The sequence below is a fragment of the Mandrillus leucophaeus genome, unplaced genomic scaffold (assembly GCF_000951045.1).
Source record: "Mandrillus leucophaeus isolate KB7577 unplaced genomic scaffold, Mleu.le_1.0 Scaffold146, whole genome shotgun sequence".
NCBI lineage: Eukaryota > Metazoa > Chordata > Mammalia > Primates > Cercopithecidae > Mandrillus > Mandrillus leucophaeus.
In genome coordinates this window covers 1,635,557-1,655,023 of record NW_012101432.1, presented here as the reverse complement: position 1 = coordinate 1,655,023, position 19,467 = coordinate 1,635,557, and the positions used below count along the sequence as shown (strand labels likewise).

General features: G+C 38.2%; 1 protein-coding gene across 3 annotated transcripts in view; it reads right to left on the bottom strand.

Annotated features, from left to right (window-relative positions):
• Positions 1–19,467, bottom strand: part of ALS2CR11 (amyotrophic lateral sclerosis 2 (juvenile) chromosome region, candidate 11) — a 179,699-nt gene that overhangs the window by 125,228 nt on the left and 35,004 nt on the right. For all 3 annotated transcript variants that reach the window (XM_011974492.1, XM_011974493.1, XM_011974494.1), the window contains exons 5-8: positions 14,338–14,460; positions 7,544–7,588; positions 6,485–6,553; positions 3,905–3,984 (exon numbers count right to left, since the gene is read on the bottom strand). In XM_011974492.1, the coding sequence (XP_011829882.1) occupies positions 3,905–3,984; positions 6,485–6,553; positions 7,544–7,588; positions 14,338–14,460 (317 nt within the window). The remainder of the gene's footprint in view (positions 1–3,904; positions 3,985–6,484; positions 6,554–7,543; positions 7,589–14,337; positions 14,461–19,467) is intronic.

Here is a 19,467-nt window from a genome sequence, read left to right as displayed (position 1 = left end):
CCAAAATCCAAAGAGGCCCACCTGTGGTTATTTCTCCAGGTGTTGTATCTCTTTTTTGTTGTAGGAGAAGCCAGATGCAAAAACCCATCCTTCACTGTGTACAGGATATCACCACCCATACCATGGACCCCTAGAAATTTCACTGAGGCAGAAGGCCCTTGAATTTTTGTCATTTTTATTTCCCACTCTCTGACACAAAGATGTCTTATCAATAAGTCTAGAGTAGTTGCTACTTCTTGCTCACCGGGTCCAATCAGCACGTCATCAATAAAATGGACCAGTCCGCTATTTTGTGGAAGAAAAAGGCAATCAAGATCCCTGGAAACTAAATTGTAATGTAGGGCTAGAGAGCTGATATACTCCTAAGTTAGGACAGTGAAGGTGTATTGCTCACCTTGCCAGCCAAAAGCAAACTGCTCCTGCTGGTCTTTATTAACAGGCATGGAGAAATAAGCATTTGCCAGATCTGTAGCTGCACTCCAGATACCAGGGGATATGTTAATTTTCTCAAACAATGAAACCACATCTGGTGTAGCAGTTGCAATTGAAGTTGTCACTTGGCTAAGCTCACAAGAATCCACCGTCTTCTTCATCTGTCTTCTTCACAGGTCAAACATGGAAGTTAAATGGAGATGTGGTGGAAATCACCATTCCTGTGTTTTTCAGGTCCTTGATGGTGACACTAATCTCTGCAATTCCTCCATGCAGTATTGCTTTCGGTTTACTACTTTCATAGATGGAGGGAGTTCTATGGCTTCTTCTTGGCCTTTCCCAACATAATAGCCTTCAATCAATAGATCAGGAAACCAATGATTCTGCCAGTTACTGAGAATATCTATTCCAATTATGCATTCTAGAACCAGGGAAATAACCACTGGATATATTCAGGGACTCACAGAGCCAACTGTGAGATGGACCTTAGCCAAAACTCTGTTGATCACTTGAGCTCCATAAGTCCTTACTCTGACTGCTGGACCACAGTTACATTCAGAGTCTTCCGGAATTAGTGTTAGTTCAGAGACAGTGTCTAGTAGTTCCCAGAAGCCCTGATTGTTCCCTTCTCCCTAGTGCACAATTACCATGATAAAAGGCCACAGGTCCCTTTGGGGAAGACTGGGAGAAATACTAATGGCATACATTTTTGGAAGTATACTAGGGTCCTTTCTTGAGGTGACCCAACCTCCCTTTCATTAAAGGAGTTCTGAGTCTGTAAAGTAGATCAAGTCTGGGAATTGATTGAGAGGTCATGATTCTGTTTTTATGATGCAGATTAGACTTTTGTTCCCTCAACCTAGAACTTTTCTGCTTATACGGATCAGGTTAGAATTCAGTAGGCTTCCTATCTATTCATGTCTAGGAACACAGGATCAGATAGCCAACACCATAGGTCTGCACTACTAAGACTATTCTTATTACTTACTTGATTCTACTGTCCATTATGGTAACCATACCCACCTTGCCTTTGGCAGTTGAGTATCTTCACTTGGTTCCTGCCACCCTGGGACCCAATTACTCCCATTGCATTTAAGTTTCCCAATTCAGTGACTGCAGGTGCCACTATAAAGTCTAGCCCAGAGGGAAGAGCAATCACAGAGCTCTTTAAGGATGCCAGGGTACCCTTCACAAACTCATTTCTCATAGTCATGGTAAAACGTGTGTCTTTTGGACCCTCCCAGGATGGGTGAGTCGATCTTAAATGGCAAGTCCACTCTAACATAATTTCTCTGAACCTCTAAAACCCTTCCTCTACATTAATCGAGCATTTCTAACTAATTCACTGTGAGCCATCTTTTGGTTCCTTTTTCAGTCATTCAACTAAACAAGCTATGAGAGCCCTTTCTAACTCCCCAAGCTGCAGCATTAAATGCAAAAATCTCTGCTTAGGCCAGCTGCAGTGGCTCACGCCTGCAATCCCAACACTTTCCGAGTCTGAAGTGGGTGGATCGCTTGAGCGCAGGAGTTCGTGACCAGCCTGGGCAACACGGAAAAACCCTGTCTCTACAAAAAATACAAAAATTAGTCAAATGTGGTAACACGTTTGGGAGCTACTTGGGAGGCTGAAGAGGGAGGATTGATTGAGCCTCAAGAGGTCAAGGCTGCAGTGAACCATGATCTGTTGCCTGGGCAACAGAACAAGACCCTGTCTCCAAAAAGTAAATAAATAAAAATAATCTCTGTTTAGTAAGTCCATGTCAATAAACTCAGCCTGATCCAACTTTATTTTCCTTCCACCATCATCCCCTGCCCTTAATATCCATCCCTATACATGTTCTCCAGATTTCTGTCTGTATAAATTTAAAAACTCAAATAGTTCTTTTCGAATATATATGGAATATATTCCCGAGGACCCAAAGGAGTAAAATTTGCTCACATTTGAGAAGCATAAACCTACAATGATGATGATGGTAATGAAAAATATTTATTAATTTTATAAATAGGTAACAACTAATTAGGCATTTTGCTATTTGCTACCATGTTCTAAGTACTTTGCATGTAACTTATTTAATCATCATAGTAACTCAATTGGGTAGTTTTAATTTTTATCCCATTCAACAAATGAAGCATAAAGAGCCTAAGTAACTTGCCCAAGGTCGTATAGGATGTGAGCCCATGCAGTCTGGCTCTAGGGCCTGAACTCTCAATCACTGTGTCTTGCCCCTGCCAATTACTCTAGCTCATCCCTCGTTGCTCTCCTCCTTGCTCCTAATCTCTTAGCCACTCTCAACTGAAGACTGTTCTCCAAAATAATAGAGCCTCTTATGGCTCCCCGCTTTTATTTATGTGCCCTATCAAGAGAATGTGTCCCCTCACTCCTCCAAAATCAGCCAGATGCACTACTACCACTTTTACAAGTCTCACTCTAAGCACTTTCTTTTGTGGAGCCTTATTTAATCATTCTTTCCTCCCCAACTTCCCTAACAAGAATTAGAAGCTCCTTGGCTGTCTCACAGTTCTTTTTTGGTTCTTGAAGGGCTTTTATTCCATTTGCATCATCATAGTAATTATTTTTTATGTTACTTTGCATCAAGGGCAAGGAGAAGGCCTCACATGTCTTTGTATCTGCCATGACTTGGGGATATAGCAGACATTCAATAAATGTTTATTTAATCAATGTATGAAGAAGAAAAATAAATAAACATAAGAAAAAATTCAGCTTTACTATTTCAACAAATCACCAATATCAAATAGATAGAGAATTTTAATGATAATATCCAGTGTTGGTGACACTATAGGAAAATAAGCACTTCAGAACACAATTTCCCATTCAATACCTAATTCCCTCAATCCCATTTCAGCTTTTTTCCATTTCTTATTCTTGGATAACACTATAGATTAAATCTCTTTCTCAGGTGCTTATTTTTCTATAATCTATTTTTATTGTTGAAATTTCAAGATTGATTAGTATACTATATTTTAAGTTACTTTTGGTTTGCTAATGACTTTTTTTTTACCATAGACTTTTTACAGACGATTTTATAGCAGTTGGAGTGGTGTGGAGGTAAGGGTAACATTACTATACTGCAGGGCAGAAAATTGATAACTATCAGACAGTCTGATGTTAAGTCTCTCACCTCTTTTCCCAAAAGGGGTATCTCCTTAGCCTGCTTTCCTTATTAAGCTACTCCTCCCTTCCTTCCTTCAGCCATGAACTTGGCACTCCTTCTCTTCTTTTATCTCCACACATCCTCAACTCCTCTATCCAGGGCTATACCCAGAAATTAAAAATTTCTCCCTGTTATTAAGCAAAACAATTCACTACTCTCTGCACCTCAGAGTCTGCCCCATCTTGGCCATGTCCTGGGGACTTCTTAAAAGAACTCCACCAAAATGCTCCACCAAACAGATTAAAATGGTTTTAAATGTCACATGATCTGACCATATTAACGAGACTTAAAACACTTACGTCACGGGATCTGTTCTTTCTGGAGGTGGTGTAGGATTCATAAACATGGATGGTTCAGTAATTTTCTGAAGAGGTTTTAACTGAAAAAAAAATGTAAGTGTATTTTAGCACTGCTTAGTTACAATTAAAACTCACTAATTGTAATACCACACCATATTAATACCATAATGCTATGAATAACCCAGGACTATGAAATAGGCCTTAAATGAGACATGTAAGGAAATAAGGAATTAAGAGAGGAAAGAAAAAATTAACATTTATTAGGTACTAAATATTTGCCAAGCATTTTATTATACTTTTAATCTTATTTAACTATCTCAATAAACCTATATGGTAAGTAACTAAGTATATTCTACAGATGATACTGAAGATCAGTAATTTGTTCAAGGCTACACAATAGGCAAAAGTCAGGACTTGAATGTAGCTTTGTCTGCCCCCAGTGTAGTGCCCTGTTTACAGTATCACGATAGGTTAAGTAGGGGACCATATCACTGAAAAGTTCATAGATATAAAATCAAGTTTTTATTTTGAACTTTTATTATATATCCCATTTTTTTCTGTACAATTCCTTTGTTCCTGGTTTTTAGTAGATTCCACCTACATAAAATAATACTTGCCCAGTTTTATCTGAAAAGAATACCTCTCCTTAAAAATGACTATTACTACATATTATACTTATGTTCAGACACAAAACCTACCTCTGGAGTTGGTGCTCATGTGCTGTAACTGTCACAAAAGGAGTAAACAATTAGGGGTCCCTATAAGGCCTAATTATGATAAGAAATTTTTAAAATAACAGAAGAAAAAGTAAAAAATCAAAGCAAAGAAGGGAAAAAAAGCTTGTTCCTTGCGGCTTTCATCTGTATATTACTTCTGATTCAAAATGTATTAAACATCATTATAATATAGGCAAAATTTTAAAACATATTACAGAGACTTCTCAGTTAACATAGTGGTAGACTTGTTTAATAAGGCTGATATCTTCACTCTCAATTCCTAATTTAAAAAGACCCAAAGGCTGGGCACGGTGGCTCAAGCCTGTAATCCCAGCACTTTAGAAGGCCGAGACGGGCGGATCACGAGGTCAGGAGATCGAGACCATCCTGGCTAACACGGTGAAACCCTGTCTCTACTAAAAAATACAAAAACAAAAACTAGCTGGGCGAGGTGGCGGGCGCCTGTAGTCCCAGCTACTCGGGAGGCTGAGACAGGAGAATGGCATAAACCCGGGAGGCGGAGCTTGCAGTGAGCTGAGATCAAGCCACTGCACTCCAGCCCGGGAGACAGAGTGAGACTCCGTCTCAAAAAAAAAAAAAAAAAAAAAAAAGACCCAAAACTTTAAAAAGGAAAAACTGAAAGTGAAAAATGATATGCAAATAAAGGTCATTTCCCCTACACAACAGCAGCACTAACAGGACTGCATTTTTGAATACCATAAAACTGATGACATCCAGGAATATTAAGAGTTCTTTCAATATTTGATGACAGTATATATTGGTACAACTTTTCTGGAACAATTCCTTGAAAAGGTCATTGTTCTGGACAAGAATTTCCTTTCTAGGAATCTGGCCTAAGGACATAATGAAAGAAAAGGATATAGGTTAGTACATAAAAGTATTTGTGGCAATGTGGACCTATGGTAGTGAATTTAAAGGAGGAAGTCAAAACTAGGAAGATATCCTCTTTGGGTTTATTACTCTCTTGATGAATCAAGGAGAGTTCAAATAACATCAGATGTTGAAATAACTGTGGAGGAAAGGACCGTATGAGTACAAAATATTATCTGAATTAGATCAATTACTCCATTTTGTTTTCCCAGAGCAGGATCTCACTGTGTTGCCCAGGCTGACTCATGTGATCCTCCTGCTTCAGCCTCCAGAATACCTAGGATTACAGGTGTGAGCCACCAGGCCAGGCAATTACTCAATTTTTAATAACTATTTTTAGATGCAGAAATCTACACTGATTTCTTGAATACTGGTGCCTTAAATTACATCAATATGTATGTGTACACACAAATAAAAGCAAGTTTTATTTTATTTTTTTGAGACAGAGTCTCACTCTATCGCCCAGGTTGGAGTGCTGTGGTACGATCTCGGCTCACTACAACTCCTGTCTCCCAGGTTCAAGCGATTCTCCTGCTCCAGTCTCCCGAGTAGCTGGGATTACAGGTGCCTGCCACCATGCCCGGCTAATTTTTGTATTTTTAGTAGAGATGGGGTTTCGCCGTGTTGGAAAGGCTGGTCTCGAACTCCCAGCCTCAGGTGATTCACCCAGCTCGGCCTCCCAAAGTGTTGGGATTATGGGTGTGAGCCACCACGTCTAGCCTAAAATCAAGTTTTATAATAAAGACATGTCGAATAAAATATCATTGCTTCAAAATGTATAAACAAATCATAGTAAAGTCTCATCTTTCTTTAGGCTGAAGAAAAGCCCACATACCCCAAGATCGGGAGGTAAAGAAGCATCTTTTAAAAATATTTATTTTAAATAATTGATCAAACTGAAATAGAGCCTCAGAAGAGGATAATTTGACTGAAGAGTTACAACAGAATAATCTTTTAAAAGCGGGGAACTAACCTGATGTGAAAATCCATAACCAAAGTTTCCATAGGAGAACATAAATTCCGCCTCCAGCCTGCAGACAAACTAAACATGCGGTAAATTTTATTGTTTGATCAGGATGATATTTTAATGGAGAAGTGACAAAAAGTGATATTTTTACTTTACAGATCTGTAAGTTAGAAAAGCCAAAGTATGAACCTCCCGACTTTTAAAAAAGCATTTACACAAGGAACTCCTACAGAAGAATTTATTGAGTTCCTAAAATGTTAAAAAACCTTTTATGTTAAAGTTAAGTAGTATTATACAATTAAAATATGGAAAATATCAACTTCTAATTATTACTAGGATTACAATGAGACACTGACACACATATATATACATGTAGATTCATACATGTATATGAATAAATATACATTCATGCATGTATATTTTTAAATATTTACTAACACTCCTCTTACCTCCAGTCCCAGTTTCAGATAAAATTTTGATTTAGACAAGTGATTTCACTTCTCTGCAACCCAGGTTGCTTATATGTGAAATAAAGGAGGGCATGAGAGGTAATAAAGTCAAGTGTCCATCATTCTGTTTTCTATGTTCCTGGCCCCTGTTTTGGCCACTGGCAGCAAAAGTCTCTCTGAATAGAAAGATCAATTAATCTAACTACTAATTTTAAGGACTTAAAAAGAAATTAAATTAAGAACTGTAAACAACTCTTTAGAAACTCCCCAGCGAAAAAAATAATACTTCCTCAATTTAGCAAGTGAGGCTCCTGAGGCTATGCAGTCAAGGCAGCAGCCAGAGGCATTCAACTCTCTTACCCAAAGATTTCTAATTTTCTTTATCACCATTTAGCAAAAAAAAAAAAAAAAAAGAGGAGGAGGAGGAAGAGATTTTTGTTAGTAAATATTGTACTTCCTATTTCATACATTTCTACTATTTCAAACAGTGACTGGTACAGTAACTAAAAGAATAAGAAACATGTAGGCTACAAATAATGTCAGAGTAAAGTTACATGAAATGTTAAGAAAATATTACATGCACATAAAACTTAAGAAGTTTCAGGAAAGTCCTTACTACGTTTCTATGCAACACTTGGACTTCTTCAATGAAGCACCCTTTCTAGAAAAAATAAAATAAAAGATTTTAAATATAGAATTACTCATGTATTTCCCTGTATATTATCTAAACCAAGGGTCCCCAACCCCTAGACTATGGAGTGGTACTGGTCCATGGCCCATTAGGAACTGGGCTGCACAGCAGGAAATGAGTGGTGGGCAAGCGAGCAAAGCTTCATCTGTATTTACAGCCACTTCCCATCACTCACATTACCGCCTGAGCTTCACCCCCTGCCAGATCAGTGGGGGCATTAGATTCTCACAGGAGCACGAACTCTATTGTGAACTGTGCATGCAAGGGATCTAGGTTGCGAGCTCCTTGTGAGAATCTAATGCCTGATGATCTGTCATTGCCTCCCATCATCCCCAGATGGGACTGTCTAGTTGCAGGAAACCAAGCTCAGGGCTCCCACTGATTCTACGTTCTGGTGAGTTAGCTGTATAGTTATTTCACTATATATTACAGTGTAATAATAATAGAAATAAAGTGCACAATAAATGTAATGCACTTGAACCATCTCGACCCACCCTCCCCATGCTGGTCTGTGGAAAAATTTGCTTCCACAAAAATCATCCCTGGTGCCAAAAAGGTTGGGGACCACTGATCTAAACCACAAATCAGGTAATAATTTTTCAAATGCACATATGAACCTAATAGCCAAAGTACAAACATAAGGAAAGTTCAAAAGAAGAAAATAAAAATTCCAAGTTCAAGTAACAGAAATAAATGTATTTACATTATGTTGTAGACAAAAATGTTCTGCTAAGTTACAGTTCACCTTTTTGAAAGTCTTAAAGGAACTGCCATGCCTACATTGTTTTTGAGGTTGTATTGAGCATCCTTGACATAACTAACTCCATCTTAGAAAAAGACTCCATTTTATATTTTATAGGGCACTTTGCCAATAAGGATAAGATGTTTCGTTTAATGCACAAATAAAAAAATAAAGACTACGTTCAATCAGATAAGGACAGAAACAAGCACACTCTTCCACTATCTGTTTTCAGCAGAGGACTCTGTGACTGTAAAAGATTAGGCTTTCAGCAGCTCGAAACAGCCATCTTAACTGACACCATCTTACAGCCACTTGTGATAAGAACTTGACTTCTGCCACTGAAGGTTGGTTCTGCAACCTCAGACTCCTCCTTGCAAAACTGATGGACTGCCCAGCCCAGACCAGGGCTCCTTTTGTCTTCTTTGCTCCCCATAGGCCAGTTCGTTAACCTTTTCTCCTATTTCTTTTTCCTCTTGATATTAAATGTTACTTTGTTGTGGAATGTAATGTTTACATATTAAGTGTACTATTAGGTATGTTTGCAATATGGACTGACTTGTGGAGTGGCCTGAGCCTGTGTGCCCATGGCATGCCAAGTGAACGGGAGGTACTAAGGAGAACTGGCTCCTTGGGAACTCCATGTAGCTTGTGGCTTTCATGATTGAAATAGCATTAATAAAAGCCTGACATTGTCGAAAGACACAAACATGCATGGGCCTGGTTACCTCTAACCTTGCACCCTCCTGAGAGAGGGGTTACTTAAACATAATTCTACATGATAAGCTGACTCCTGATAGGACTGAGTACTTCTCTCATCTCTCAGGGAGGGCTGGATCTTTCAAACCACGTTAACCTTTGGTATCCTTGCTCAATATCTAGTCATCTCTGCTGTTATGAGTAGGTCCACAATTTTCCAGAAACTTTTTGAGTGCCAAAATGACACCAGAAGTAAAAAATTCCATACCTGGCCTATGTGACAAGTCACAATCAATATACAAAGAAGACTTTGTTTCATGCACAAAATTATTTAAAATATTATATAAAATTACCACTAGGCTATGTGTATAATACGTATATGAAACATAAATGAACTTCACGTTTAGAATTGGATCTCATCCCCAAGCTATCTCATTATGTGTATGCAAATATTCCAAAATAAAAAAAAAAAAATTAGAAGTCCAAAATGCCTCTGGTCCCAAACTTTTTCAGATAAGTGATATTTAACCCATACAGACATTCTGGAAAATACTATGGGTGTTACTCAAAAAATTAAAAATATCATTACTATATGATCCAGCAATCCCACTTCTGAGTATACATTTAAAGGGATTGAAATCAGTATGTCAAAGAGATATCTGCACTCATGTCAGCACGATAGCCAAGATATGGAAGCAACCTAGTGTCCATCACCAAATGAACAGATGAGTATGTGGTGTATATACCTACATGCAATGGAATACTATGCAGCTTTAAAATAAAAAGAAATTCTGTCATTTGTGACATGGATGAAACTGGAGAATCTTACGCTAAGTGAAATAAGCCAGGCACAGAAAGACAAACACTGTATGATCTCACTTATCTGTGAAATCTAAACAAGTCAATCGCATAGAAACAGTAGAAAGGTGGTTACCAGAAGCTGGGGAGTAGGGGTAGGAATGGAGAAAGGGAGGATGTGTATAAAGTTAGATTGGAGGAGCAGGTTCTAGTGATCTACTGCACTGCCTGGTTAATAATAACGTATTGTATGTTTCAAAATTGCTGAATAAAATAGATTTTCATCATCCTCATTATAAAAAAAGATAAGTTGGTGAGGTGATGGAAATATTAATTGGTTTGATTGAACCTTTTTCAGTGTATACATAGATCAAAACATCACATTGTACCCCATAAATATATGCAGTATTTGTCAATTAAAAATAAATAATCAGCTAAAAAATTAATTCATGGGCAAACAGGAATATATCCATATGGAATTTTATACAGCAGCAAAAAATTAAGACTAGCTAAGTGTATTAATATTAGAAACATAGTATACTTAGAAATATAAAGTAATATTTCTACAATCATACATAAGTAGTAAAGTTATGAAAAAATAAGGGAATAATAAATACAAAGTTTTGGATAATCATTTTTTCTTGAGGGAGAGGGAGGAGACAGAAGATGGCAACAAGCAGCAACATAAAGACTTGAACTCTATGTTTATTATAATAAAACAGAGAAAACGCAAAAATCTTGTATTATAAAAGTCCTTTAGACCTCATCTTCTCCCTATGCTATACGCTATGGTTGTCATATGCATTACCTCTCCAAACATTATAAACCGCACAGATCAGGTTATGATTTTTACTTTAAATAGTCACACAAATTTTAAAGAAAGTTATAAGAAAACAATAGTCTTTCCTCTAGCACCTCCATTCTGCTGTTGAGCCCAATCCGCAAATTTTTAATTTCAGATATTTTACTTTTCAGTTCCAGAATACACATTTGTGTCTTTTTATATTTTCTATTTTTCTGTTTATGTTTATAAGAAAGAATTGGAAAGAAACTCTGAACAATGAAACATTATATTAGAATTGTGGAATGATGGGTGATTTTTGAATTTTAAAAAATTTACCTTTGTATTTTACAATATTAGCATATTATTGATCTTATAAAAATAAATATTGAAAAGTTTGCATATATGCTTCTAGCCTAAGTATCTAAGTTTCTACATTTTCTTCAACAAAAATTAACTAATACGTAATGTCACATATTTTGATGCCTAAATTGCCATAGTCAAAGGAACTTTAGTCATTTCCAAAGATCTTCTCCCAAAATATTTTTGAGACTCTCTGGTTGCTTATATTTATGCATTACTCCATATGTTTATCTCCTTCTTCATCTCTTTCTATGTATTAGAAATTTATCTGATTTTCCCCAAGTTCTTATCATGAAAATTTTCAAACACACAAACCACTCAAAAGACTCCAATAAATACACTCCATGGAGGAGTAAAGAAATTCAAATATTTGTTTAACAGTGTGCCATTTTTTAAAATCTCTGTGTGTGTATAGATATATGTTTGCTGATCTATTTATAAGTTGCAATCATCATTACTCTTCATTCCCAATTTTAAAACTTTACCTTGGATACTGTAAAAATAAGAATATTCATACTTATATACCTAAAATATCAGTATTACACCCAAGAAAATTAACAATTCTAGAATTTTTTCTAATATTCAGTAAATATTTATTAAATTTTCCTAATTGTCCCAAGAATGTCTTTTATTTATGTTTATGTTTTCTTTTTTGAGACAGGGTCTCACTCTGTTGCCCAGGTTGGGGTGCGGTGGTGCAATCATGGCTCACTGCAGCCTCGACCTCACTGGGCTTATGTGATTCTCCTGCCTCAGCCCCGCATGTAGCTGGGACTACAGGCAGGTGTCACCATGCCTGGCTAATTTTTTGTGGGTGTTTTTTTGTGGGTTTTGTTTTGTGGGTTTTGGGGGGTTTTTTGTTTGTTTGTTTTAGAGAAGGGGTTTTACCATGTTCCCCAGGCTGGTCTCAAACTCCTGGGCTCAAGCAATCCACCTCCCTCAGCTTCCCAAAGTCCTGAAATCACAGGTGTGAACCACCATGCCTGGCTCCCAAGAGAGTCTTTTATAACTTTTTCAAATCTGTATTCAGTCAAATTGGTTGTATCTCTTTAAATCTAGAACAGTTTCTTCCATCTTTGGTGCATTTTTTTTTTTTTTAATGATCACCGCTATTTAAAGAATCTACACTGGTATGTCCCATTTCTGTATTATCTCAAGGTATTGTTTAACTTTTTCCCTACTTACTAAATTCCCGTAAACTTGAAGTTAGTTCTACACTCAGCTTGATTAGATTTGGGTTGAACTTTTTTGTTTTTTGTTTTTTGTTTTTAAGGCAGGGTCTTGCTCTGTCACCCAGGCTGGAGTGCAGTAGCACGATCATAGCTCACCGCAGTCTTGAACTCCTAGACCCAATCGATCCTTCTGCCTCAACCTCCCAAGTCACTTGGACTATAGGCACATGCCACCACACCTGGCTAATTCTGTGTGTAGAGACAGGGTCTTGCTATGTTGCCAGACTGGTCTCCAACTCCTGGCCTCAACAACTCTCCCACTTTAGTCTCCCAAAGTGTTGGGATTACAGGCCTGAGCCACCGCAGCCAGCCAGGTTAAACATTTCTGATGACGATAAGTCACAGATAATGTTGTGTACATCATATTGTATCACTACAGGAAGTACATGATGCTGAGTTATCCACAATTCATTATGCTAAATTTGAGCTCTTGGTTAAAGTGGCAACTACCACATCTCTCTATTGTAGAGGAACATTTCCCCTGCACTGTTACTATGGCGCCATGCAAGTATCTTGCTTCCCAATAACCTTTTACCTAATGGTTTTTGGTGCCATTACTAAATATTGACTGAATTAATCATTATTCATTATAAAGAGTTGCAAAAACAATAATTTGTAATTCTTTCATTACTTCCACATTCATAAACTGGTATTCTTTTGTTTTAAAAATTTCCTTTTTCTTCCTATGCCACCTCTTTTCTTTTCTTTTTTGAAGATTATCACGGAGTCATGAATTTTCCTTTATTCAGAATGTTGTAATTATCTATGTTCAAGTTATTCTGAAGTTGGCCAATAGGAGTCCCTGCAATCTGGCTGTTGACATAACCCCATTAGTCTTTGAAGACTTCCTTGCTGTATGCAACAAAAAATATTCCTGAAAATACTTTAGGTTGTTTGTACTTATTCACTAATCAATAAGTTCTTGACTCTGAGTTCAACACAACCACAAAATGAGCTGCTGGAAAGTGAAAAGGACTCCTAGAAAGGAGAAAACAAGAGGGAAGCAACCACAAAATCTGTGTATAAACTCTGCCCAAATCTTTGGCTAACCCCTAAAAGACACATGCACAAGGAAGTCTATAAGCAGCCCAGCTAAGGATGAAAGAACTAAACCAAAATTTGTGTTGCCAACTAAGAGACAGAGTTTACGGCTTCAGTCATGTCTTAAGACATTTCAGAAACATAATAAAACATGTATAACTCTATTTAGCCATTCTACAATGTATACATATTTCAAAACATCATTCTGTACATGATAAATATATGCAACTTTTATTTGCAAATTTAAATAGCCAGGCATGGTGGCTCAGGCCTGTAATCCCAATACTTTGGGAGGCTGAGGCGGGCAGATTATTTGAGCTCAGGAGTACGAGACCAGCCTGGGCAACATAGCAAAACCCTGTCTCTACTAAAAATACAATGAGTAGTCAGGTGCAGTGGCATGTATCTGTAGTCCCAAATAGTGGGGAGGCTGAGGCAGGAGAATCCCTTGAGCCAGGGAGGAGGAGGCTGCAGTGGGCCAAGAAATTTTATTTTCCAGAAAGTTAGTTAGTGATACAACCTAAAAGTCTAAGTGTAGGTTTTTTGGTTACTTAATTTCATATATATATATGTATTCTGGAAAATATTTTTTTTTTGAGATGGAATATTGCTCTTGTTGCCCAGGCTGGAGTGCAATGGCACGATCTCGGCTCACCGCAACCTCCGCCTCCCAGGTTCAAGCGATTCTCCTGCCTCAGCCTCCCAAGTAGCTCGGATTACAGGCATGCGTCACCATGTCCAGCTAATTTTGTATTTTTAGTAGAGATGCAGTTTCTCCATGTTGGTCAGGCTAGTCTCGAACTCCCAACCTCAGTTGATCTGTCCGCCTTGGCCTCCCAAAGTGCTGGGATTACAGGCTGGAAAATAAATTTTTAAAAACATTATGCTACTATAAGCCAACTCTTTTAAAAAATATATAGCCAAAGGGAGATTTTATTTCTTAAGCACACGAATTTGAAGGCAGATGATAAACAAAAAAGCCCGTCAAGTATAATAAATCACAACAACAAACTGGACAACCAACTGGCAACATGATACCAAGGTGAAAAAAATCATTTATACATACCTGAATTACTTCATAAAGGTGTACCTGAACACTCCCTAACAAGACGGCACGTTTTTCTGTATTGTCATATTGTATGAGTTCCAATAAAATATTATTCCGCTCATCATCATAACGTCTGGGAACCTCAATATCAGAATATATAAGAAAAGCAGCATTAAATTTGAGCCTAAATATTTCTGAACACATACATCCACTATACTATTACATTATTTGCATACCTAGTGATTCGTTTTTATATGTCATTAGCTTTGTAACTTTCAACCTCACAGTCACATATATACTAATATCAACAAAATGAAGATCTTGCTTATATCTAACGGCAATTATTGTCTTTTGGAAACACTCATTGCCTACATTCTCTTTTTAACGCTATACAAAAGTTCACCCTCAATACTCTATTGAAATTACACTATCAAAGATAATCAACTACCCAATATGAAATTCAAATAATCCAGATAATCCAAATACAGGTTATCCAAATATCCAACACTAAAAAATATCTAATATCCTTTTCAGTGTCTGTTCTTTAACTTTTTGATAACACATACACTATTGCCTGAACTTGAAACTCTCTCCCAACCCTGAGCTCTGGAGCACAGTACCATTATTATGTAACCTTTAGTATCTGTCCACTCTCTTGCTAATTAGAAACAAAGTCATGCCTCCCCACTCCTAAGAATCCAGGTGCCTTCCTACAGTGTCTCTCCTGATGGTTGACATCAGAGCCTATATCAGCCTTCTTAAAGTTATGTTCGTGACTGTCTTCCCCCGAGAAATGAGAAAAAAGGGATCTGCAAGCCCTGTGTGCCAGCAGACTAGTTAAGAGGGCAGGCTCCGTTTTTCCACAATTTGGCATTCGGATTATCGGAAACAGAAAACTACAAATGCTCAATAAAATATTTAAAATACCATTTTAAAAGCAAAACAGGGTAAATAAAATGGTGAGACATAATCATATGAAACTCCAAGTACTGGCAGACACTCAGAGAAGTAAACTAGACCCTGAAGTTACATTTGCCCTAAGGGCACTTCCCAATCAGGTGACCTAAAACTGCAGTTTGTATGGTCTTGAAAGGCAAAGTCTCTCTAGAAGACAAGACAGGATACATTTAGCAGACGGTCCTTGCCCAACCGTCCTCCCAGAAAGCTGAGAACCCAAAGGGCCATGGCTTCAGTGAATGGAGAACCCCTTCTCCCATCATGTATCTATAGAAGGCTGCAAGGAAAGTTGTACTGCTGAGTAGAACAGAGTGTGGGGTCCCTAATAAGCTATAAACAAAAACCGGTTCAGTGAAATTGCAGCCTAAAGTCACAGTCACTGAATCTTATAAAAAATTTCGAGCCAGACACGTAAAATGGTTTACATGGTAAACTTTATATTATGTATATTTTGTCATAACATAAACAAATAAACAGGTCAACTTAAATTTTAAAAAATATCTCAAGTGGAATTTAGTTTAAAACTCTTCCAAACTGGTAGTGGACTCGGTTGCCTTAGAAGAAACACAAATCTTTCGTAGAGCTACTGCTTTCATCCTAGACCTCAAAGAAGTTCCACAAATAATTTTCCAAGGAAAATGAGCAGTTAACAGTCAAAAATAACTCAGTCGGTCGGCATGGAAACAAAGCGCCACAAATGAGAATAGCAAAAATAGACCCCCAAAAAACTTTAAATATTGGAATTTTAACGAGCTATGTTTACTATGTTTAAAGGAACAAAAACCAAGCTGAAAATATACTCCTGGCACAGAAAACTAAAAATGATTTAACAAACCTAAACCAGGAACAACTTGTAGATGATAACTAAAACAATTGAATAAAAACACTATATCAACTCAACCACAAATCTCATGCAGCTTTGGAGAATTAATGAACCAGAATTAAGGAATCCCAGCACTTTGGGAGGCCAAGGCAGGTGAATTGCTCCAGCCCAGGCATTTGATACTAGCCTTGGCAACATGGCAAAATCCCGTCTCTACAAAAAAATATGAAAAGTAGCCAAGCATAGTAGTGCACGTCTTTAGTCCCAGTTACTCAGGAGGCTGAGATAGGAGGATCACTTGAGCTCAGAAGGTTGAGGTTTCAGTGAGCCGTGATGGTGCCACTGCCCTCCAGTGTGGGTGACAGAGAGAGACCCTGTCTCAATAAAACTAATAATAATAAAACAAAATAAAGATCACAAGAATTATGTAGAATGCAAGGCAGAGAGACAAAGTGATGAAAAATATTTTTTATAGGTTAAAAGACATGGAAGATAGTGCAAGAATACCTAACATAAGTTAACCAGAGTCCAAGGAAAGGAAATAAAGGATTAAGAAAATGGAGCAGAGAGGCACTATTTTAAGAAATATTAGCTAGCCAGGCATAGTGGCTCATGCCTGTAATCCCAGCACTTTGGGAGGTCGAGGTGGGTGAATCATGAGGTCAGGAATTCGAGACCAGTCTGACCAACATGATGAAACCCTGTATCTACTAAAAATACAAAAATTAGCTGGGCATGGTGTCACGCACCTGTAATCCCAGCTACTCAGGAAGTTGAGGCAAGAGAATCGCTTGAACCCAGGAGGTGGAGGTTGCGGTGAGCCGAGATTGTGCCACTGCACTCCAGCCTGGGTGACAGAGTGAGACTCTGTCTCGAAAGAAAGGAAGGAAGGAAGGAAGGAAGGAAGGAAGGAAGGAAGGAAGGAAGGAAGGAAAGAAGGAAGGAAGGAAGGAAAAGAAGGAAAGAAAGAAACATTAACTAATAATTTTTCATAACTAATGAACATCAACAATCCAGGTTAAGCAGCCAATAAATCCAAACATAATATACAGAAACCCAAATACAGACACATCAGAGTGAAATTAGAAGAAAAATATTTATAACACACACACACAGAGAGGAAGATACATTATTTTCAAAGGTGACAGACTGACAAGTGACTTCTCTTCAGCAAATATGGATGCTAAGAGATAGTGAAATGATACTTCAGAAAATAACTGCAAATTTACAATTCTATACTCAATAAAATTTTCATTCAAAAATGAGAATGGCATAAAGACCTTCAAACTAATAAAACAGAAAACCAAACACCACAGGTTCTCACTCGTAAGTGGGAGTTGAAAAATGAGAACACATGGACACAGGGAGGGGAACATTACACAGGGAGGGGCCTATCAAGGGGTGGGGGGATAAGGGAGGAATAGCATTAGGAGAAATACCTAATGTAGGTGACGGTATGATGGGTGCAGCAAACCACCATGGCATGTGTATATCTACGTAACAAACCTGCCCATTCTACAGATGTATCCCAGAACTTAAAGTATTAAAAAAAAAAAAATTCCCTACAGAACAAGGAAAAAAAAAAAAAAAGACCAGGCAAACAAAATAATTATGTCACCAATTAACTCTCACAGGAAAAATAATTCTAAATAAATAGTTCTGACAGAAGGTAACTGACCCCAGGAGGATGATCTGAGCTGTAAGAAAAGTTAAAGTGGCAAATACGTAGGTAAACTAAACAAATATAGACTATATTAAATAAATACAAATTACAACACAGGGGAATTAAAAATACAAAAAAAAAGAGACCATAATAACATATTAGTTAAGGGCGATAAATGGAATTAAAGTTTCTAAGATCCTTGCTCTTCCCAGGAGAAGGATGAAGGATGAGGGTATTGTTAAACATCAGATTTGATAAGCATACAAAATTTCCATGATAGCCATTTTTAAAAAGAGTAGTGTATAATCTCCAAAACAAGAAAGAAGAAAAATGCAATGAAATTGTAAAATACAGTTGACCCTTGAACAACATGGTTTGAGCTGCATGAGTCCACTTAAACATGGTTTTTCTTTTCAATAAAAGTTAGACCCAATGTGCCTGCCTCTCCTTCTACCTCCTCCACCACTACCTCCTCTCCCACCTTTGAGACAGCAAGACCAACCTCTCTTCTTTCTCAGCCTGCTCAATGTGAAAACAAGAATGAAGACCTTTATGATGATCCTCTTCCACTTAATGAACAGTAAATATGCTTTCTTTTCCCTATGATTTTCTTCACATTTTCTTTTCTCTAGTTGTGGTATTGTAAGAATACAATATATAAAATATAACACACAAAATATGTGTCAATCAATTGTTTATGTTATTGGTAAATATTCTAGTCAATAGTAGACTATTAGTAGTCTACTGACTGGGGAAGTCAGAGTTTTGACTGCAGAGTGGGGGTCAGTGCCTCAGTGCCTGTGTTGTCTAAGCATCAACTGTACTCAATCCTGGAGCTGAAGAAAAGAGGACAAAACAGGGAGGAAAAAAAAATAATCCACAGCGGGGGTGCCCAAGATGGCCAAATAGGAACAGCTCCAGCCTCCAGCTCCCAGCGTGAGCGACACAGAAAAGAGGTGATTTCTACATTTTCAACTGAGGTACCGGATTCACCTCTCTAGGGTGTGTTGGACAGGACAGTCAGTGCTGGTCAGTGGGTGCAGCCCGACCAGCGAGAGCTGAAGCAGGGTGAGGCATCACCTCACCTGGGAAGCGCAAGGGGGAAGAGAATTCCTTTTCCTAGCCAAGGGAAACTGAGACACACAACACCTGGAAAATCGGGTAATTCCCACCCTAACACTGCGCTTTACCAAGGGTCTTAGGAAATAGCACACCAGAGATTATATCCCATGCCTGGCCCGGAGGGTCCCATGCCCACAGAGACTCCCTCATTGCTGGCACAGCAGTCTGAGATCTCACTGCAAGGGGACAGCGAGGCTGGGAGAGTTGTGCCTGCCATTGCTGAGGCTTAAGTAGGTAAACAAAGCCACCGGGAAGCTCGAAGTGGGTGGAGCCCACCACAGCTCAAGGAGGCCTGCCTGCCTCTGTAGATTCCACCTCTGGGGACAGGGCATTGCTAAAAAAAAAGCAGCAGAAACCTTGTCAGATGTAAATGACCCCGTCTGACAGCTTTGAAGAGAGCAGTGGTTCTCCCAGCATGGAGCTTGAGATCTGAGAATGGACAGACTGCATACTCAAGTGGGTCCCTGACCCCCAAGTAGCCTAACTGGGAGACACCCCCACTAGGGGCAGACTGACACCTCACACCTCACATGGCTGGGTACACCTCTGAGACAAAGCTTCCAGAGCAAGAATCAGACAGCAA